Source organism: Schistocerca gregaria, chromosome 6, assembly GCF_023897955.1.
Source record: "Schistocerca gregaria isolate iqSchGreg1 chromosome 6, iqSchGreg1.2, whole genome shotgun sequence".
Classification (NCBI taxonomy): Eukaryota; Metazoa; Arthropoda; class Insecta; order Orthoptera; family Acrididae; genus Schistocerca; species Schistocerca gregaria.
This window is the reverse complement of record NC_064925.1, coordinates 123,813,311-123,837,000: the sequence shown is the minus strand read 5'-3', so window position 1 is coordinate 123,837,000 and position 23,690 is coordinate 123,813,311. Positions and strand designations below refer to the sequence as shown.

The 23,690-nt window shown below is 38.4% G+C and overlaps 1 protein-coding gene across 1 annotated transcript in view; it reads left to right on the top strand.

Moving 5' to 3' along the window:
* The window catches only part of LOC126277877 (THO complex subunit 7 homolog), a 48,686-nt gene extending 27,134 nt beyond the window's left edge, over positions 1-21,552 (top strand). Inside the window, exons 3-4 of the mRNA XM_049977404.1 lie at positions 16,710-17,022; positions 20,902-21,552. Of these exons, the coding sequence (XP_049833361.1) occupies positions 16,710-17,022; positions 20,902-21,084 (496 nt within the window). The 3' untranslated portion in view covers positions 21,085-21,552. The remainder of the gene's footprint in view (positions 1-16,709; positions 17,023-20,901) is intronic.
* The last annotated feature ends 2,138 nt before the right edge of the window (positions 21,553-23,690 follow it).

Below are 23,690 nucleotides of genomic sequence, written 5' to 3'. Positions count from 1 at the left end.
GATGTTGATTCCAAAGTCGACGAATTGGTGCGAGCCTTGAAGACGACACAAGAGAAAGCAATCTCAACATTTATTAGGAAGTCAAAAGGGTTTAAAATTCCCTGGAGTCCTGCCCTACAGTCTTTTAAGATGCAGAGCAAGGCAGGCAAGAAGATCCCAACAGAAATCCTTAGGGGTGCCAGGACGACAAAGAAGGCTAATTTTCTATCGAGGTTTGGGGATTTCCATACAAACTTGCAACCAACAATATTCAATCACCCATAGTATTATCAACCCTGAGATGATCCAATATTAGTGATGTCAGACTGGTAGTCATTAGTGCAGTATCTACTCAGAACTCTGGTGCCAGACGATCTAACGGTCTTCGGACGACAGGAGAGACAGTGTGGTATTGGGTGCAAGACTCACAGGTCTCTCGCAGTTGACTCGTGTTGTGCAGCCTATCTTCTTTTTGAGTCAGATGGTTTTGTCGATCTTCACGAACTCTTCTTCTCCGAAGGCTATAACTGGTTAAGGGAATTTCAAAATAGACTTCTTTTCTACTCTTGAAATGATTCTGTACTCTCAGGATACTTTTGTTCAACACTGTAATATTTACATCTCCACAATAAAACAACTTCACAAGATTCGCACAAGCATTCAACTCTTGGGAGTCAACCCCTTCTTGGATCATTAGAAACTAACAGATACAGTTATAATGTGTTTGGTGTAATAACCACTATAAAACCAGTTCTTGCTTCTCTCAAGTCCAACACCAGAAAGTCAAATGTAAGTGCCGTTGGTTCAAGACATAATTCATTTGTTCACAACAATACGGTCGTTACATCATCATAAAATAGAGCATGCCTGTTCTTTGCACTGGACATACAGCTCCTCAGGCACGCACTGCAAACACTTGTCTGTGCCGATCGACCGTCACTATTGCCGTATTATCCCGATAAATGTCCATCCTGCACATACAGAAAGCGAGTTTGACACATCTCCACTTTCTCACCCTCGTACCTAAATATTGGATGTTTGAGATGGTGGAAAGCCGAGTATCTCTAGAATTTGCACCAAAATTCTCGAGACACTCCATATCGCTCCCCTTAACTCGAACACGCAATATTTTATACACATTCATTATGTACACTAATATTACACAAGATGGTAATTCTTTATCTTTCAACAGTACGTACTTATTCATTACCTATTGTAATCTGGAGGAACTCTGGGTAGAATAAAAGTGTTCCCTTCTTGGATATTTGTAAATCTGAAACTTAATGAGGCTATTTATGCATAGAATTCAAACTTACCAGACTCATCCCTTTAAACATGTGACTTCTGTCACGATACTGCCCTTTTTCCCTTTAGGAACAGTACCTATATCTTATATGGCTTGATCCTAGGAGTATCCTTTCCCAAATCTACGGTACAGGTCAATCCGCTTCTTGGTGCCCCTGTTCGCACAGTATAGGTCAGCCTCTCTTGGTCTTGGGACTGCCTATCTGCCCGTTTCATCCAATAAATGCTGGGTGCGCCCTCCTTCTACTTCCTGAGAAGACCTCCTGGTTCATTGCCCGAGTATGTATCTTTATGAATACTATTCTTAAATACTCTCTGGTAAAATTAAACTCTACTTTACAACTTGACTTTCCAATACTCCATCTAATAACCTAGAGTAATCTTTCACTCCTCACTTCTGCCATATAAACAGATGTCATGCACATACATAGTAGATGCTATGTCTACCTGTATTTACCAACTCCCCTTAGATACTATGCCTTTTCTCCAAGGACTAGCACGGCACAAGTAAATATATGTTTGAGAACGACAAAAAATAATGATGCAGAACCGTCACATATCAACAATGTAATATGTGCATCGACTCAGATGTATGTATATCTTAATTCCCCTACATCCCTTGATGGTTCTGGCATCATTTCAGGTTCCTAATTCATAATTCTCCTGTTTGTGTTTTAAATATATTTTTGTGTGTATGTAGATATGTGTTCGTGTATCCTGATTCTTCAGCTGACTTATGTGAAATAAGTTGAAGGTTATAATGAACCACAGAAATTGAGAAGGACTTCAACGATAGAAGTTGATGCATGTGGAAAGAGGGAAAGGTAGGTAGGTACTCAATAGTTTGCTAAGATAGAAGATGAGAAAGAAGACAGGAAAACCCTTCCCACCCTCCTTCCCCAGGATCCCCACTTTGCCTGTACTTGAGTGAGAAGCTGGAGGAGGTATGATGTTAAACGGCTTTCTACAGAACGAACATTCTCACTTTCACCTTTGAAGCCCCCGAAGAAAAATCTTAGCAACACCTATTGAACCGCAAATGGTGAAGAATCAGTCACACTTGTCTGTGAGGGTTATCTGAAAGGTGGGGTGGGTGATTAGTTAGTTATGCTTGTGCTTACACTACCCACCCTTTCCAAAAGTTATACAAACCTTCCCATTTATGTTACATCTCACAAAAGGTATGAAATATTCTATAAAAGTAGAAAATTATACACTACGATAACAGCTGTTTAGTCATTCAGTTTATACTATTTTTCATACACACACAAAGTACTTATTCTATGTGTTTCATTTCATGTCTAGAGATCACTGTTCATTTGTGATTCTCTTAAATTGGTCCTAATCTTGTAGTCATATCTGGTTTCCTACATACTGAAATCATAGAATAGTTTAAGAATTCAAGAATAGATTATAGAATAGTTTAAAAATTGGAGGGAATCCTGCGCAGAAAAATGTAAGTTCGAAGAAACACCAAAAACAACTCGGGAGCTGGCGGTCGTCACCCCGCCCGTTAACACAGAATGTTAACGTCCCTGGGGGACAGACATGACTGCGCCCATATCCCCTGGATCTGATATTAACCTCACTTGAGCAAATGCAAACCGGTACTTTCCGTTAAATTTTGTGGGGGGGCAAAAAAAAAAAAAAAAAAAAAAAAAAAAAAACTACTACTACTTCACTGCATAACACAACAGCGGGTAAAGTTGTTCTGTTTCTTACCTTGTCATGGACAAGTTTGAATTCCTCACCCAAGTAGACTAAAACCTTGTTAGTATCATTAGGTTTGGAAAAAACAACTGTCACAATGTTTCCAGAGATTATACTCACGGAAATTTCTTGATCTGTAGTTAGCTCAAAAGGTTTCACGAGACTACTCACATTTATAATGTCAAAGTTGACTATATTTTCTTTGAAATTTTGCTTTACATTATTTACTCGTGAACTGACATCTCGTGTAGTAACAGCTCGTGTACTAACACCTGGAATTTTTGATTGCATAATCGATATTAATTCCATAGCTCGATCTGTGCTCTTTTTCAAGATATTCATTTCCTGTCTTACGGAATTACATTTAACATTACATACATTTTCACAAAATTTTAATTTTCTACTAAATTCAGATCCTACATTATTATTATTATTATTATTATTATTATTATTATTATTATTATATTTGACGTCGCATTCAGTCTCCAAAGTAACTATGCCTCCGCATCGATTACTAGATTCTTTGCAATGAGCATCTATCTTGACGGGCAACAAACCTATATTCGTCATTTGAATATTTAAAGTTTCATTATGTCTCTGATTAAAGTCAGCGAACAGTTGATTTACGAGAGTATTCAAAGAATTAGTGAGTTCACTCTTCAAATGTAACTTCAGATTTTCTACCTTATTATTTAAAGAGTCAAATTCAGTCTTTAATAAAACTATATTTGCTGCTTGACAGTTCAAGGTTTCACTTTGGGTATTTAAACCAGAATGTACTAAAGCTATTTCTTTTCTTAGAGCTTCATTCTGAGCATTTGAATCTGTTCTTTGATCATCTAACTTAGCACTTGGTCATCTGATCTAGCATTTAGTTCATGTCTTAATGTGGTTGAATTTGCACTCTGTGCATCTAATTTTTCAAAGTTGCATTTTGTGCATCTAATTTTTAACTCAAAGTGGTACTTATTAACTTTACTAACTCTGTCCTGTCTGGCACTCCCCTTTCGACTTCCCCAGTCATGGCTGGCTCTGAAGTTGTTCCACGTTGTTGTTTCTGATCCATAGTTTTATTGATCTTAGACCTAGTAATCATCTAAAGAAAATTCACCACTGAATACAAAAATTACAATAACAGTTTATCATGCAGTCGCCCCCTCAACGTTACCGAAAAATTATTGTTTTTTGCTCACCCGGCGTAGAGTTCCAGCTGCGGTGGTGAGCAGATGTGTAATCGGCGATGGTGGGATCAGCACCAGTGGTGTTGGACGTTGGTTTCAGCATCGGCGTCGGTGAGCGGATGCGGAGTCAGCACCAGTGAGCAGCAGCTGGTGCAGTCGGCATCAGTGGCTGGTTACTGCGTCGGCGTCGGTGCGGTGTACGTGTGTGAAGACTGCTTACTTCCCACACCCGATTGTCTTAGTCAAAAAGTTGAGGTAGTCTCTCCAGTTTTCTCCACTATTACTTTCTCACATCTTTTTCAGTGTTGCTCTCACAACTTTCTTCCATTTGTTCATTGGACTCGATACAATTTCTGGAAACACTTCTCATATGTTGTCTGGCTTAGTTGCAGTGACAATGCGTAATATCTCTTCTACATTTCTGTCATAAAATTCCTGTTTTCTTTGAGTCCTGTCACTATCGCCATGATCTGACAGTTTTCGGACATCAGGAGAGACAGTGTGGTACTCGGTGCAAGACTCTCACCTCTCTCACAGTTGACTAATGTATTTATTGTGCAGCGTATCTCCTTCTGGGGTCAGATGGCTGCATTGATCTTCATGAACTCTTCTTCTCCGAAGACTGTAACTGGTTAAGGGAATTTCAAAATAGACTTCTTTTCTACTATTGGAATGATTCTGTACTCTCAGGATATTTTTGTTCAGCTCTGTTTTATTTTCATCTCCACAATAAAACAACTTTACAAGATTCACACAAATGTTCAACTCTTGTGAGTCAACCCCTTCTTGGATCATTAGAAACTAACAGATATGGTTATAATGTGTTTGGTTTAATAACCACTATAAAACCAGTTCTTGTTTGTCTCGAGTTCAACAGCGGAAAGTCAAATGTAAGTGTCTTTTTGTTCAAGTCAAATGTAAGTGTCTTTTTGTTCAAGACATAACTCATTTGTTCACAACAATATAGTCGTTACACCATCAAGAAATAAAGCGTGTTTGCTCTTTGTACTGGACATACAACTTCTCAGGCTGCAAACACTTTTTCATGCCGATTGACTGTCACTATTGCTGTATTTTCCCGATACATGTCCATTCTGCACACATAGAAACCGGCAGCGAGGTAGACACATATCCACTATCTCATCCTCGTACTTAAAATATCGGGTGTTTGAGACTGTGGAAAGCTGAGTGTCTCTAGAATTTACACAGAAATTCTTGAGGCACTACAATGATACTACGATGGACGACAAAGCAAACCATCAGACACTTCGCCCTGAATTACTAGAGCAGCATATGAATAATAGTGTTGTGATTATATTTGCCCTGAAGGAAGTAAGGCCAGCAATAATGAAAGAAGAGGAAAGCACCAGAGACTGATAGAATTATGGCAGAAGAAGTGTTGCATCAGCAAGTGGACCAAATTATACCATATATAATACTGTTATGAAATAACTGTCTTTTGCAGAGATGGGTGCACAGACTCTGAAAGAAGAAGAAAGCACCAGGGACTGAGAGAATTATGGCAGATGTGTTGCATCAGCCAGTGGACCAAATTGTACCATATATAACAGAGTTATTAAAACAGTTGTTTTATGCAGAGATGGGTGCACAGAATCTGGAAAATATTGAATATCATTATACTAAAAAGAGGGGAAGACAAAGACCAAACTTGATTCTTGCAGGTCGATTTGTTCGGTAAATGCTTTTGTCAAAGTACAAGAAAAGATTCTGTGCCATTGCTTGAAGGATCATAGACAGATAGTAGGCATGAGCCTCAGCAGTACAGTTTCAGGAAAGGGAAATCCACAGATGATGTGATAAATCATGCAGTAGACACTGTGCACCTCACATAACAAACATATTATAGACATAATGAGTGATAAAGCTAGAGTGTTTGTAATTTGTGGTGGCCTGCCCTGTCCAATATATTGTAAAATGTGGATTGTTCCACAGACAGACAGTTACAATTACAAAATCCTGGACAGAAAATTGTTAAAGAGATCATGAAAGGCTGCCCACAGAGCTCTGTGATACAGAGTTCTGGGATGTTGGTGTAGAGCCGTTAATAAATCAGCTCCAGAGTGTAACAAACACTATAGAGACTGCATTACCTATACAGACGATCTGCTAATTATAATATCTGCCAACTCAAGGCTAAATTAGAGGGGAAAAAATGGGGTAGTTCTTGAAAGACTAAGTAGCTGTTGTGTAGAAAACAAACTAACTATATCTGCACACAAAACAGTTTGTATGTTTCTAAAAGGAACATTATCAGGAACAAGAAACCCCACAATCGGCATAAATGACCAACCTTTGAAAAGAAAGGAAGTATATAGGTAATTTGCTATAAACATCGACGAGAAACAAGACTTTCATGCACTTGTTGAAATCATCTGGCAAAGAAGTATTAAAATCCTGAACAAAATAGCAACAGTTGGTCAAAGATGTTCTCAGCTGCCACTAAGTGCAATAAAAATGTACCACAACAAAGTGTCAATTGCTATTGTGGGCGACCGCATTTGGGCTCAGAGAGCCAGGAGCTCGCAATGGCGAGAATTGTATTCCTGCATGTCACAGGTGCATATTTTACAATACCGACTGAGATGCTGCTGTTGATAACGAGGTTTAATACCTCTAGACCTAGACATAAGAAAGAGAGGTGCACAATTTTGGCTCAGAAAGGATGAATATGATAAGGTACAGGAGATGCCACGCGCAAGAGTCACATTGAATAAGGAAATAAAGGCTTGCAGTAATAGAGAATGGCAAGAAATCTGGGACAGGGCAGAAACAGGGGGAAGAACTTGCGGTTCCTTCTTAACACAAAAGAAAGATCAGGAATGTCATACTTTCTGCCAACCTAGGCATATGGTCCATATCTCAGCTACTTACTGAAAATAAAGTGACAACACAAACACTTGTGAATTGAAGAAACCTCAGAAAACCTCAAGTACAGGGCCCTAATCAAATGTAAGACTGTGTCATGTTATATGTCATTGTGGTGCAACTTTTTGAGTCTTATACAAGGTGTACAACTTTGCTGCAGCCATTTGTCGATAGGTGGCGACAATGGTAAGTAATGGTTGAAAGAAACAGATCGCAGACGTCAGGCAGTTAGCTTGGACCTCGGTCAACATAACCTCATTCAAACATTGGTCGATTTTTGTCTGCATCAGAAAGTTGTTCTTGATTGAAAATGTCAGTTTACGTGCCTAATTCTCGTCATTTGCAGGAGGTGTTACTGTTTTGTTTCAATATGAAGAAAACAGCGGCTGAGTCTCATTGAATGCTGTTAAGTACTTATGGCAAGGACGCTATTAGTGAAAGAACATGTGGTGACTGGTTTCAACGCTTCAAGAATGGTGATTTTAACGTCATGGGCCGGCATAGTGGTGGAAGAGAGAATGTTTTTGAAGATGCAGAATTGGAGACATTGCTGAGTGAAGACTCGCATCAAACTCAAGAATAATTGGCATGATTATTGGGAGTGACACAGCAAGCCATTTCAAAACATCTCAAGGCTATGGGCATGATTCAGAAAGAAATAACTTGGGTCCTGTGTGAGCTGAAACCAAGATACGTTGAACGATGTTTGAGTGTTTGTGAACAGTTGCTTCAGAGGCAAAAATGGAAGGGATTTCTGCATCGCATTATGACCAGGGATAAAAAATGGGTTCATTACATAACCTTAAATGCAAAAAACCATGGGGATATCCCGGTCATGCTTCCATGTCAACGACCAAACCGAATACTCAAGGTTCCAGGGCTTTTTTATGCCAGCTTAGCGTCGTGTACTATGAGGTGTTAAAAGCAAGTGACAGAATCACAGGTGCTCGTTATTGAATGCAATTAATGTGTTTGAGCAGAGCATTAAAAGACAAATGGCCACAATACAGTGAGTGGCACGATAAAGTGATTTTGCAGCACGACCATAGTTGACTCCCACGTTGCAAAAGAGGTCAAAACGTACTGGGAAACATTAAAATGTGAAGTCCTATCCCACCCGCCGTAGTCTCCATACATTGTTCCCTCTGACTACCACCTGTTTAGATCAATGGTGCATGGCCTGGCTGACGAACACTTCCGATCTCATGAAAAAGTCACAAATTGGATTGATTTGTGGATCGCTTCAAAAGATGATCAATTTTTTTAACGCAGGGTTTGTACAGTACCAGAAAGATGGGAGAAAGTAGTTGCCAGAAATGGAAAATACTTTGAATGGTAACTGTGTAACCAATATGTTTCATTAAAGCCTTAAATGTTGGGGAAAAGAACGGTGGAAGCAAAGTTGTACACCTTGTACATAAAAGACAATTCCACTTTCCACTGTGGCTGTTTTATGATCACAGTTATTTATTTCTGTTTTTCTGTAAGAAAAAATGTCTTTGATTAATTATTCCATAATTTTGAGTCCGAGAATGAAGTCTTCCTTGATGATACTGTTGTATAAAACATTCTCGGTCTTCTTGTCACCCCAGTTCATGGTAAAACGTCAAGCTTTCAGCGATTTCCACCATCGTCTTTGTCAGGAGCAACTCACTGACATGGCAAGAAGTCTGAGAATGTTGTTGAGTCAGTTGATCAGTCATGGTTATTTTATTGTGCATAAAGAAAATAGTAATAATAATAATAATAATTATTATTATTATAATAATAATAATAATTCAAAAGCACATATCATAATGATACCAGTGGCTGTTGAATTCATCTACTTAACATCCCTTGTGCAGAGGTTTCACTAATTTTGAGTGTATGGGAACACAGGCTTGTTAGAATGTATTATATAAGGAACTAAGGGAGTAAAACATAATTGGCATTTGATTATAGACATATGATTCATTACACTGCATGTTCAGTAACTGCCCCAATTTTGTTTGCCATTTGTACAGGGGGGGGCGGGGACACGTCTTCTGTGATTCCCTTAAAAATCTGTTCTTTAGTAACTCTTGCATTGGGTACTACAAAAGGAATTGTCTTCCTGTTTACCTGCAAAATGTAGATGTTGAAGTTTTTGCATATTTGTTTAATTTTAAGAATAATTTGATTTTCCCACTTCAGTGAGTTTGTATCTGGACCTTTATAACTATGCCATAACATTGATATCATGTACCTTGATTTAATTCTGAGGAATCTTGTGTCCTGTTGATGGGGTTTGTGTTCTTAGCCACTTCTAATATTGCTATTGAAACCTTACAGTTTTATCTGTAATGAAATGATACAAAGGATTTTGATTGTGGCATGATGATTGATGCAATGTAAATAGCAATGAAACATGACTGCTGAGATTCACAGTTTAAGTACAGGGGCATAAAGAAAAATGTAGGCACTCTTTTATATTCAGTATTAATAGAACAAAATGACGTATCATTACCATTCTTTCGCTGGGAGGGGGGAGGTTATTTTATGCGTTCAAAGTTACCCCCATTAGCAGCCAAACAACATTGATGCTAATGAACTGTTGAAGGAAGTACAGCTGTCAGTGTTGCTAATGTGCTAGCCAAACGGACACTTCAGTGGTTTCTCATAGCTCGTTCAATGTAGCTGGCTTCTGTAGATAAACTTAATTAGGCAAAAGTCAAGAGGTATAAGGTCTGGAGACCATTGTGTGTACTCAACAGCTCCTGTCATAGTCCAGGTTGATTTTCATCCAAGTTGGCTCTGACATCTCTGTGGTATTGAGGCAGAGCGCCATCTTGTTGTAGATAAAATCTTTCATTTCCAAACACCTTACGGGTAGCAGGTAACATCAGTGTTTGCAGCATATGAAGATACACCTCACTAGTTATGATTCCATCAAAGAAAAATGTGCCTGTCAAACTGCATAATGACAGATCACATCATACATTAACATGTGGTAGATAACATTTTTGTCAGTGTGAACATATGGATTTTCAGGAGCCCAGTACATGCAGCTGTGGCGGTTTACAGTGTGCAGTTTGTTTTGCGCCTCGTTAGACCAGATAACAATCCCTGCAAACCGTTAATCCTTGCAAAGCATGCCATCAAACCATTTGCAGTACTCCATCCTTTGATCTGGGTTGTCCTTGTTCATAGCGTGCAGCGATCTTGATGTGTACACTTTCCAGTTTGCAGTCTCCAGAATTTGTCGTATGTTTCCTCAGAATTCACTGTACGTTTGAGCAGCTTACCCCATTTTCATGTGCGTCCTGTCTCACAGATTTGGGACAGACGGAGTAAAATGTTGCAACGCAGCACTGCTGGAAGCTGGATTTGTTGATGTTTATGGTCAGCCAGACCGTCCCTTATGCAAATCCTGAACAGTAATGTTGGCTTCAAATTTATCCCGAATATGATAAATTGTTGTACGCATTGGTGGCTGAGTTCTGTAAAGATTATGCCATTGCCTTTGGACCTCCATCACCTTTTTGTGCTTCCAGTACCACTTAAATACTGGCTTACGTTGCTCAAGTGACAATCTTACTCCATTCATTGATGTGCTGTCATCTGCTGGAAAATGCACACCGAGGTTTGTTGAGAAAACGATGGCCTGCGCTACTGCACAAGATTGTAACTATGTGTCATTTTGTTCCAAAGATATCAAAGAGTGTCTATATTTTTCTGGACTCCTCTGCATGTAATAAAGTGCTCAGAATAAATCCTCATTGGAAGTTGGTAATAACGAACAACTTTGGACCAGTCAGTAAAGGCATTAGTGATGAAAAGTAAGAACAAGGAGATTTTTAAACAAGGGAAGGAAATTATCAACGAAATAAAGGCACATAACTAGCTGGATAAGTGGTGTCAGGAACCGTAAAAAAATTTCAAACTGACTTCTAGAATCTACAGCTACAAATAGAGACAAACAAAGGAGATACATGAATTTAGTAAACATGCAGACAAAAGGATATGACTGTACAGACAAGATATGAATAAAGGGCTGAAGGTTAAACTGCAGTGATGAAAAAAAAGTGTGGCAAAGGAAGATGAAATAATATCAAAGTACTCAGGTTGAAAGCAAGAAACAGAAAGATGTGTGTCCAGGAATTGTAAATTTCTTTGATAAAATTGTTGACTTATGAGATTTTTTCTGCACTTCTAAAATGACTTTTAAGTTGCCCTAAAAAACAATGTCTCTATAACTACTTGTGCATAGTTTTTACGTCCATTTTATATGTCCCCTGGATCTATGGTATTATTGGCCAAACATTGCCACTATGCAAAAATACCACAGTTCATGTTGCAATCCAAATGTAATTACAATATCCCTTTTTGGGAGAGACGTACTGTAATAGCACAGGTATGTGTCTTCAGTAGCTCACAAAACACGTTATGCATAAGTGTATGTATGCTTTGTGATAGGTATTTTCATTGTCTTTCACAGGATGTATTGGCTCCACATATTAATATGTTTGTTTCAAATGGTTACTATCCCCCATACTCTTGAACATCACTCCCAGGCACCTTATGCAGGACCACAGTACACTAGTTATTTAATTATTTGTTATATTGGTCATTTAATGTGTCTTGATGTGCATAAGGGTTTTTTTCCTAAATATTTTCTTTTTTTTCTCTAAATGGTGTTTAATTATTGAACATCAGTAGGAACTAGGAAAGTTTGTCTAGGATTCAAGTCCACAAGACATAGTCTGCTTCTCACCGTATATCCCCTGTAGTTACAAGTTCAAGTTCCTGTTAGCTTGGCCATATATGAAATGGAATGATCATATAAAGTTGATTGTCGGTAAAGCAGATGCCAGACTGAGATTCATTGGAAGAATCCTAAGGAAATGCAATCCGACAACAAAGGAAGTAGGTTACAGTACGCTTGTTCACCCACTGCTTGAATACTGCTCAGCAGTGTGGGATCCGCACCAGATAGGGTTGATAGAAGAGATAGAGAGGATCCAACGGAGTGCAGCGCGCTTCGTTACAGGATCGTTTAGTAATCGCGAGAGCGTTACGGAGATGATAGATAAACTCCAGTGGAAGACTCTGCAGGAGAGACGTTCAGTAGCTCGGTACAGGCTTTTGTTAAAGTTTCGAGAACATACCTTCACCAGTCAGGCAGTATATTGCTCCCTCCTACGTATATCTCGCGAAGAGACCATGAGGATAAAATCAGAGAGATTAGAACCCACACAGAAGCATACCGACAATCCTTCTTTCCACGTACGATACGAGACTGGAATAGAAGGGAGAACCGATAGAGGTACTCAGGGTGCCCTCCGCCACGCACCGTCAGGTGGCTTGCGGAGTATGGATGTAGATGTAGAAAATTAATTAATTAACTTCACAGTCACTGTATAAGGAAGTACACAAATGAGTAGTTTTAAAGTACAGTTTTTCTTTATCATTGCTTTGATGAAAGGTCATCGGTGCTTTAAAGTGACTAACCACTTCATTCTTTACCATATTGAAATAATTAAGATGGTTTTAGTGGGTTTGTTTCTGCAATTAACACCATCCCTTAAGAATACACACTTCTTCACATTTGTTACACAGGGCAATGGTTACAGCAGACTTCAAAATTCTCCAGCTTCTGCCCAGTAGTTCAGACCTTATCTCAGGTGTCTCCGTGTTGTCTGAACTGAATGGAAGATGATATTAATTGGGTAAAGATTTGCTGCAAGTGTGTGTGTGTGTGTGTGTGTGTGTGTGTGTGTGTGTGTGTGTGTGTGTGTGTGTGTGTGGATGTGTCCAGTTTCCAGAAGACATTTTCAAAATATGGTGTTACAACTTATCGCATCCTCAACTCACTTAAATGTAGATTCCACCACCAGAACAACCATCTGAACACAGCCAGTTAGATACAGCATGTTACGTCATCCTTCCCTAAAACTTTGAACATTTCTAGCTGCCTAACCAAAATTGATAGAAATATGATTTAAACTGATAAACATGTTTGGTTTAAATACATCAGTTACATACATCTACATCTACATCTACATGACTACTCTGCAATTCACATTTAAGTGCTTGGCAGAGGGTTCATCGAACCACAAACATACTATCTCTCTACTATTCCACTCCCGAACAGCAAGCGGGAAAAAAAACCTTTCTGTTCGAGCTCTGATTTCTCTTATTTTATTTTGATGATCATTCCTACCTATGTAGGTTGGGCTCAACAAAATATTTTCACATTCGGAAGAGAAAGTTGGTGACTGAAATTTCGTAAAAAGGTCTCGCCGCGACGAAAAACGTCTATGCTGTAATGACTTCCATCCCAACTCGTGTATCATATCTGCCACACTCTCTCCCCTATAACGTGATAATACAAAAAGAGCTGCCCTTTTATGCACCCTTTCGATGTCCTCCGTCAATCCCACCTGGTAAGGATCCCACACCGCGCAGCAATATTCTAACAAAGGACGAACGAGTGTAGTGTAAGCTGTCTCTTTAGTGGACTTGTTGCATCTTCTAAGTGTCCTGCCAATGAAACGCAACCTTTGGCTCGCCTTCCCGACAATATTATCTATGTGGTCCTTCCAACTGAAGTTGTTCGTAATTTTAACACCCAGGTACTTAGTTGAATTGACAGCCTTGAGAATTGTACTATTTATCGAGTAATCGAATTCCAACGGATTTCTTTTGGAACTCATGTGGATCATCTCACACTTTTCGTTATTTAGCGTCAACTGCCACCTGACACACCATACAGCAATCTTTTCTAAATCGCTTTGCAACTGATACTGGTCTTCGGATGACCTTACTAGACCGTAAATTACAGCATCATCTGCGAACAGTCTAAGAGAACTGCTCAGATTGTCACCCAGGTCATTTATATAGATCAGGAACAGTAGAGGTTCCAGGATGCTTCCCTGGGGAACACCTGATATCACTTCAGTTTTACTCGAAATTATATATATATATATTATATGTAAAGTATTTAGTTTGTTACTGTAATTCTCTGTTAAATAAGTAAATAAACTAGGTTCATAACTCTGCAGGAAGAGAACTATATCTTATAATTACCTATCTGTTGTGCAATGTGACTGAAGAGAACTAAAATTTGTTTTAGAATTCACTGTTAATGTTCTCCTATATGCTTTAAAGCATGAGTGATGTATCCTTTACTGAAATTCTACAATTGAAACCTAAACATAAATGTGGAAAGGCAACAACTCTCGTTAAAGTTTGACACGTGTCGCAGGAAGTAAAGCATGCCCAATTCTAGGACTTAATTGATAGGATTACAGAGACATTGATGCAGACTTCACAAATGGCAACTTGTACACAATAGTCATAGGTTGAGTGTCTGCTTTGCCATGTGGAACAAAATGTGAAGTATATTGTACTTCTTAATAAATCTCAACTTCTACAATAGACATTGCTGTGCAATGAGAAAGAAAGGTTGTATGCATTCTAGAACAAGTTTAAATCTCTGAAACTTTTATTTATATTCTTGTCCTAATTGGTATAAAGACAATAGTATGCTTAGCATACACTCCTCACAGCATAATCTATCATCAATTACTTATGAGGCACTATTTTGACTTCAGTTATGTTCCATCTCTTGTTTTAACATAAATAACAGTATTAGTGAAGACAGACACCATATAAAGAATGTGTTGGATAGTAGTAGCTTGAAAACAAGAAGCTGCAAATTACAAACTTGTCTGTGTAAAAGTGCTACTCACATAGTGAGGTACAACACTTTTCAGATTTTTTGAGTCTTTGTACACCATGAGAGATAGTGTGCCATTTGCTCTGTGGAGAAAAAAGTTTCTTGCCTGCCTGAATGTGGTCTTGTAAAATGGTGAGAATTGCAGATGAAGGCAGACCAGAAGATGCCTGTACCTGGTGGTATCACATTAACTGTTTCTCCTTACCTATTTGCATACTACAACATTATTTTCTTAAATGAGATTTTCACTTTGCAGCGGAGTGTGCGTTGATATGAAACTTCCTGGCAGATTAAAACTGTATGCCGGACTGAGACTCGAACTCGGGACCTTTGCCTTTCGCGGGCAAGTGCTCTACCATCTGAGCTACCCAAGCACGACTCACGCGCTGTCCTCGCAGCTTTACTTCTGCCAGTATCTCAATCCCTACCTTCCAAACTTTACAGAAGCTCTCCTGTGAAGGAGCCACAGCCACAGCCTGGGGGATGTTTCCAGAAAATCTAATTCTGTAAACATACCCCAGGCTGTGGCTAAGCCATGTCTCCGCAATATTCCTTCTTTCAGGAGTGCTAGTTTTGCAAGGTTCGCAGGAGAGCTTCTGTAAAGTTTGAAAGGTAGGAGACGACATACTGGCAGAAGTGAAGCTGTGAGGATGGGGCTGAGTCGTGCTTGGGTAGCTCAGATGGTAGAGCACCTGCCTGTGAAAGGCAAAGGTCCTGAGTTCAAGTCTCAGTCTGGCACAGTTTTAATCTTCCAGGAAGTTTCAACATTATTTTCTGCTTGCTGATGACGTACTTCATCTTTAACGGGAAACCACTGACTTTCTAACACAATTTGAACCATCTTATGTGCTCAGTCTTGTCCAAACACTGTGGACATTCCCTCCAAGCACTGATGCACTTAGTCCACCAATAAAAGGTGTACCTCGAAAATGTTTTCCAGCCTTCTGTCTTGTAATATAATGACCAGTGATCAATGAGAGCAAACAATAGAACAGTACATGTCTTGACAGTTCTAAACATGTACAGATGTATTAGTTTTCTGTCAAAGAAATTTGTGGTTTCTATACAGAGGAAGGTTGCAAATCTGTTACCAATGTCGTCAGATTCTTGATTGCTAGAGTGTCGCACTGATTTATTTATTTTATTTTTTTAATTTTTTGTCGTCTTGAGTTCTATCTAATGGTCACAATGTGAAAACTGTCAGAATGCACCTCAATAATAGCAGTAAATATTGTCTTAAATGACACACACTTTATCATGCATACACTGTTCACAAGTAATAAATTTGTTAGCAACTGAAAGTAATAACACCTCTCATGCCTTTATTTACTCTAATCATTCATGAAACTCTCACTAGGTAGTGAAACTTATATTAACCATAAATTTGGGGTTTGTACACCACCCTTAGGCTGTGCTAGTTGAGTGTTGTAGAAGCCCATAAGAGCTGTGCTCTGCAGAAGCCGCATTCACAAATCTCTGCTGGATGAAGCTCTCTGCATTTCACTGTGCAGCCGTAAGACTATATACCACCCATTGACATAACATCACTTGATATCAACAGTTCTAAAAAGTTGACCACCATTATTTAAATGCCAGTGAGAAATGTTCAAAATGCTTACTGGTAATTAAATTTTGTAATATATTATTGAAAAATATAGTGAAATACATCTTCTGGGTAACTCCACCGCTGAGCCTTTAATTGCAAGCCAGCCATGTTCCTTTTTTACTGGAAGCCTCATATTAAAAAGCTTTATTAGGACTGCCTTTATTCATATTTATTTGTTTTGCTATTTTCACATATTTGGGGAAGGTAAAGGACCATAGGCGTAAGGAAACAGGCTAGATGGTTATTAGCATAATGCTGTCTTAACTGTGCTTGTTTTATGAAAGCTATAGAAAATTTACTTAATTTTGCACAGTAATTGATGTTAGTGTTCTCATTGTTTCAGTGCCTTGGCTCATGATAGAATGCTGGCACAGCTTTCACAGTGTGAATTTGCAATGACAAAATCACGCCTCTCAGCTGAAATGAGTGCAGCTGAACTACGAAATTATGAAAGTTTAGCTGAAGAAATAGAAAGGCGTATACAGAATGCAAAAGAAGAAATAGAAAGCACAAAGCAAGAACTTCAAGAAGCAAAAACTGTGAGGAAAAACCGTATAGAATATGACGTTTTGGCTAAAGTCATAAATGAACAACCAGACCGTAGGGAGACTGATGAGAAACTATCAACATTAAGGAAAGAACTGGGATCTCTCAAGGTATGTAAATCAAAGTAGACTACTTAAACTCTTTAAATTTAACTGCTCAAAGTAGCAGGAATCATAGAAAATATGATTAATTGTATGGAAACATAGGCACTTTGTGGTAAAAATGAATTTAGTTTTTTTTTATATTTTGGTATTAACTTAATAATTATTTAAAAGGAAAAATAATTTTTATCTTGCCAGATTTTCAATAATGTTTTCCAATACTAACCCTGCTGAAATAACAGTATCCAATTAAAGCACAGCTTGCATTTCTCAAGTTTGCTCAACTGATAATACCATTTATGCATCATATTTTATAGGAATATCTCATTTGGTATTTTTTTACTCATCCAAGGAATTTTAGTATGTAAATCACATTTAGTTACAAAAACAAATATACGTGGAATTAAAGGTGTAGCTAAAAAACAGCCCATCTCACATGTGATCAATAAGAATAATATTGTAAGGAATATTATATTCAGTTCTGTATGTTAAGATCAGAACATGAGTAAAGCACTTAGTACATTAACAGGAGCTAGTAACTAAGCAGAGTCTATAAAATCTATTTGATTTAGATATTAAATATAATGTTAATTATATACTACTAAAGCCATATTTTGAAATTATTAACCCTTTGCACTCCGTAAGGCAGACACAGGGCTGCTCCGCGCGCTCTTATTTAAATCGCCGCTGCCTGGGTGGCAGTGCATCGCAGAGATTTGCGCGGATCTCTTTGTGGAAACAATGTGGCTGCTGGCCAACAATTGGGGTATACATTAAAACAAAATGTGTGCTTTCATACATTATTTACGTAATCTTTTACAGTACAAAACTTTCCATTGTGTGGTATTGATTCATCAAAAGGAAAATCTGCGAAGTTAGTGTCAGTGTCGCTCCACATTCGCCACAAATCCTCTGCTGAATCACTAGAAACATGCACATTGTCACTGTTTTCTTCATCATTGTCACTCGAATTGTTTTGAAATGAATCACTATCATAATCAAAATCATTTTCACTCTCGTTTTCACTTAGAGATTGTTCTAAAACATCTAAAATCTCTTCCTCAGAAAGGACTGTACGTGAAGAACTAGCCATTTTGAGCGCGTGGACTTGAACGTAGTAATTACAATCTTTGAGTTAACACAGCTGCTACTGTTCGACACTGCATCAATGATGCCTAGTAGACTCAAAATACATCTGAGAGCATCGAAAAGTCATGTCGAATGAGGCTCGACATCGGAGCGGAAAACAAATTTCGCGATGTCGAGTGGCATTCGACATTGGAGTGGAAAGGGTTAAACTCTTAGGACGATGCTGAAGTTCATAGCTTTCTTCCATAATTGTAACAAACACAACAGATACGCATAACAGAGACTTTAGTCATCAGTAATATATTTTCTTGCACTAGTTACAACAGCTTGTCAATGCTGGGGTAGCTTTTCGATAGCGGAAAGGTGAACAGTCTGAGGGTGCAAGATCGAGTGAATAAAGTGGGTGAGGAATGAATTACTAACCCATTTCCTGTATAGTGTTTTTTGATAGTCTAGCGGAGTGCAGGCTGGTGTAGCATCCCTTCACACAATCTTGCTAGTCATTGTTCTCTGATTGTGTGTGCAAAACATCTCAGTTGTTGACAGTAAATGTCAGCATTGATAGTTTAACCTCGGGGAAGCAATTCATAGTGTACCACACCGTTTGGGCTCAAACATTCTTTTCTTTTCCTTATGTTAGCATAGAGATGCCGTTTCTCGTCACCAATAACACTGCAAGATAGGAATGTTTGGTGGTGGTCATGAGCCAATTAATGATGAATAAGCAGAGCTGCACATATGGCCACCCACTGATTTTTGTGATTTTGACTTAGAGCAAGTGGTCCGCATAAACCCAATTTTTCAACCTTCTCCATTGTATACAAATATCACATGATGGTGGAATGATCACAATTGCCAGTTCTCAAGTACACTGATGTGGATCATTGTGGATTAATGTTTTTAAATGATCTTCATCAAACCCTGAAGGTCTTCCTGAATGTGGAGAGTCACTAAGGCCAAAATGATCCTGCTTAAAATAAGAAAACCATTTTCTTGCAGTGCTCTGTCCAATGGCATTATCCTCGTACATGGTGCAGATGTTTAATACTGCCTGTGCAGCTGTCACCCCTCTATTGAACTCAAACAGAAGAATGTCAAAAATTTTCAAATTTCTCCTCTTGGCATTCCATTGTCTATCATCCACAGCTCCACTAACCCTCTCAAAATGACAACTCAGAAAGCATCAGAGAACTACAAATAAACAGTGACAGTTGATAGATAAACCCACAGCAACCAGAATACCGTCATGCAAAACAAAAACACGACGAACTTATGTACCAACCGAGTATGTTCTGCCACTTTCGCACTTAACATCACTGGAATTTCCAGAAAGGGAAAAAAAGTAAATTAATGTACTTGACACAATGTCTTCCTCTGAAATTGTATTCTGAACTTACTGTAAAAAAGAAACTCGATTAAAATCCCTCATGATGTGATGCCACCTCATCATATTAGACAATCAACATTTTGGCTGTTTTGGAGTGCCTTCCTCAAGGTGCAGATTAATTGTACTGGAGTAGATAGCTAAAAGTATATTGTGTCACTCTAAGTTTTTAAACATAAACACCATTCCCAAATTAGACCTTAGGCCTGTTCTGACTGACTTCTCCCTACAAGGCAGTACAGGGAGCAATCTGTGATTGTGGGAAGTGATCAGCATGTCACCATCTCTCCAGCAGTGTTAAATCCTTATGATGCTGCTGCTTCTTTATTCAAGCAGCTCCTCACTCAGCCTCATGGGGCTGAGTGGGTTCTTTTAGAGACCTCTGTGCCTGAGAAAAGTCCAGGAGGTACAGGAAATTGAATCTGGGTCATTCTTCACCACTGTGTTAGTGATACTAACCATTCGGCTGTTTAGGCAGTTCTATTGGCCCTAAATTATCACTAGTCTGTTCACATTTGTGAAAGGAAACAACAGAGCTTGCATTTACATCTTTTCTCTTGACCGTACATATCACCGTTTGGCAAATTGCAGCCATCTACATCCACCATTATTACAACAAAATGATGATTTAGAAAGAAATGGTTGTGTGTTTAAACTGTGGAAAGGAAATTTGTCAACACAAATGCAGTCTGGCTTCTGTATCTCTTCGGAGCTGTTACTCACCAAAAAAAGTTGAAAAAAGCACACTTATTGTAAAATATTACCACTCCCTTTTCAATTAAAATGTAATAGTCATATACCAAATAAAAGTAAACATTCCCACATGTCTGGATGTAACCAAAATACAGGTAAAAGTCGGGGTCAATTATTATGGAATGAAAGTAGTTGGAGCTGTACAGCATCTGTGAGATAAAGTTATGAAGCTCCTCGAACACTAAAAAGGCCATCACTGTGCAGGTCTGTGGCATTCATACATCAGTACACTCAGCCATGGATTGATGCTCTTAATTACAACAGGTAGGATTCTCTAGCTTAGAAAAAGGAGGGAGAGGTGTGGACAGTGTGGAACTTTTCCAAGGGTTAGACAGAATAATCACCGATGAGCACAGGCTAGGATAGGCAGGGCCGCATTAACAATGAAATGTCAGAAACATGTAGTAGACGGTGATGTTGAAAAGAAACAAAAAACTGATAATGGAGAATTAAAGGAAAAAGAGGAAAAAACAAGTATTTCAAAGAAGGACAAATTTGCATTTATTGTTGCTACATACTTGCTGAGCTGACAAATTAGAGGCTGCTTGTACATACTATAATCTGTTTCTCAGTAATGTCTTTGTTAGAACATTGTGTCCATATTTTTATCATCTGTACTTTTATTTTTATCAGCCAGCTATTGATGTTGCCTTCCATTTTAGGAAACAGAGGAACAGCTGGAAAGGAAACTCGATATGAGAAGAAAACAATTCCATGTGCTAGTTGCTTCCATTCATCAGCTTCAGGCAATGCTGGATGAAGATGCTGAGGATATAATGGATGTAGCATTAGAAGATCCATTTGATGATGAATTAGAAATTAGAGCAGAGCCAATGGTGGAATAAGTGTGCACAATTCTATCCTGTATTTTGTGTTCAAATTGTAAATTTAAGTTTTGTATTTTGCGAACATTTATACTAAATCTATATCAGTGAAGCAGAGTGTATCAAAGATATTATTGTATGAAAGTCTGAACTCTTATTTGGTTGGCTGATGTGTTATGACATTGCTAACTATGTTCTGGAGAACAAAGTGTTATAGATTTATGTTTAGGGTGAAATTGTATGCAGATATGTTACTAACATTAGCACTGACAGCAATTTGTGATTTCAGAGGTGCAGAAATCTCAGTACACTTGAAGCATGTGATACTAGAGAGAGAGAGAGAGAGAGAGAGAGAGAGAGAGAGAGAGAGAGAATATGGCTGGGCACCTACTAATCCTAATCCAGTATCAGATTTCAACTTTGTACCAACTGTGTGCCACAAAGGAAAAAGATAGAAATATATTAAATTTTATGTGAGTTATCGTAGAATGTAGTTTTATTGTTACACATATCCCAGTATACATGCTTGGAATCCTAATTTAGATTAACACAAAAATCTACAAAAGATCGGTGGTAACTAGCATGATCTACCTCACATCTACACTGAAAGTGGTCAGACCTTTTCCCAAGACAAGCTGCGAGGTCTGAGGCGCTTTGTCACGGTCCATGCGGCTCCCCTCGTCGGAGGTTTGAGTCCTCCCTTGGACATGGGTGTGTTTGTTGTCTATAGTGTAAGTTAGATTAAGTAGTGTGTAGGCTTAGGGACCAATTACCTCTGCAGTTTGGTCCTTAAGACCTTACCTCACATTTCCAATTTTTTTCCCAAATGAGCCAGTGAATTAAGCCATGAGATGCGAAAGTGTCAAAAGATGAGCTGAAAATATTTTTAAAAGACTGGCTCTGGCTGCTACAAATCTAAATTAATAAAACACAAAAACAGTGTATATGAATAAATAACACAGTGCACATAAGGGTTATCAACTCCTGTACAGAATAAAAAACTTTCAACTTGTATTTGAATACTTGGTGGTGTAACACTCTTTTTTGTCCATTTCTGCTGGAAGCCTATTGAAAACAAAACCTTCTGAAGAGTTTACACCTTTCTGTACAATGTCTAACGAAATGTTATCCAAGGGTAAATAATTGTTACATCTAGAGTTCAGTGACTGAATGTAGCAGTTTCTTATGAGTGAGTTAGTATTGCCAACAACAGATCCCATAAGGTAATATATGTACAGGGATGGCAGGGTTAGAATTCCAAGACACCTGCACAGTGACCTAGATGAAGTTTATGAACTGACACTGCAGATCAGCCTGACCGCCTGTTTCTGGGCTAATAATACTCTGTGGGTGAACAGAGTTGTCACAAAATATTACCATCCGAGGTAATAGAGTGAAACTAAGTAAAGTAAACAAGCCTTCAAGTATCAGTATCAGAGAGAGCTAAGATCATTCTTACAGTGAAGACAGCAGCACAAGATATAGAATGTCACACTCACAAGAAAGCTCTTGCATCAGAAACAGTAAGCACTGCATTTTGTTACAGTGAACTGTTAATCTGTTTTATGAAAGCCACATGCCGATGTTTATGCTACCTTGTTACCTACTTCATTTATATTCCATTCCACATTTTTCACACCACCACTTGATTCATCTACAAAGATGACAACTTTAGAGTTATTTGTCATATTTAATCCCAGATCATTGATATATACCACGAAAAGCAGTGAACCAAGAACCCCACCCCCTCTTCCACTTTACATGACCCCATCAGATTCAAACTTCTTCCCTGTTTCTTAACACCGAAAGGCAACCTTATGCTTCTTATGTTCCATGTATGAAGTGAACCACTGTTGAGCTTTTCCCCTAATCACGTAATGTTCCAATTTACACAAAAATATCATGTAATTCACACAAGGAAATGCTTTTATGAAACCAAACAAAATACCTACTATCCTCAACCCATCAATTAACTCTACTAGTGCACCTCACACAAAAGGATAGTGTTTTCTGTGGGCACTTCCTTCCTAAAGCCAAATGAGTCTGACAGTAATTTTTATGTACTGAGATTCTCATATTCATTGCTTTCTTAAATAACTTTGAAAACAGTGGTAGCAAAGAAATTTATTGCCTTTGTTACCTATGTTACCACATTTTATAAAGTAGCTTCACTAATCAGTATTTCAGTCATTCAGGAAACAGACCACACCTGAAAGATACATGGCACAGGTGACGAGAGAGAACTAATCAATGGTGCACTTGTCTTCATAATCTCTGAAATTTCATCACTACACATGGGAGCCTTAACTCTCTAATCATGTAATAATTTATTCAATTTACCTCTTCCTTGGAGCTGCATCACGTAGTTGTCTCAGAACAGCAGTTTTCGGGAGTTCTATATATTTCCCTGAACCAATAAAAAATTAATTTAACTTGCCAACTAAAGACGAGAAGCAATAATTTAATATTTTGCACAACTGTGGTGGATCATAAAAATAATAATATCAAACGGAAAGTTGCTACTCACCATATAGCCAAGAACAGGTAGGCACAACAAAAAGACTGTCACAAATTTGAGCAGCAGCACCAGTGCATGATGGGAGTGGTGAATGGGTGGGGTAAGGAGG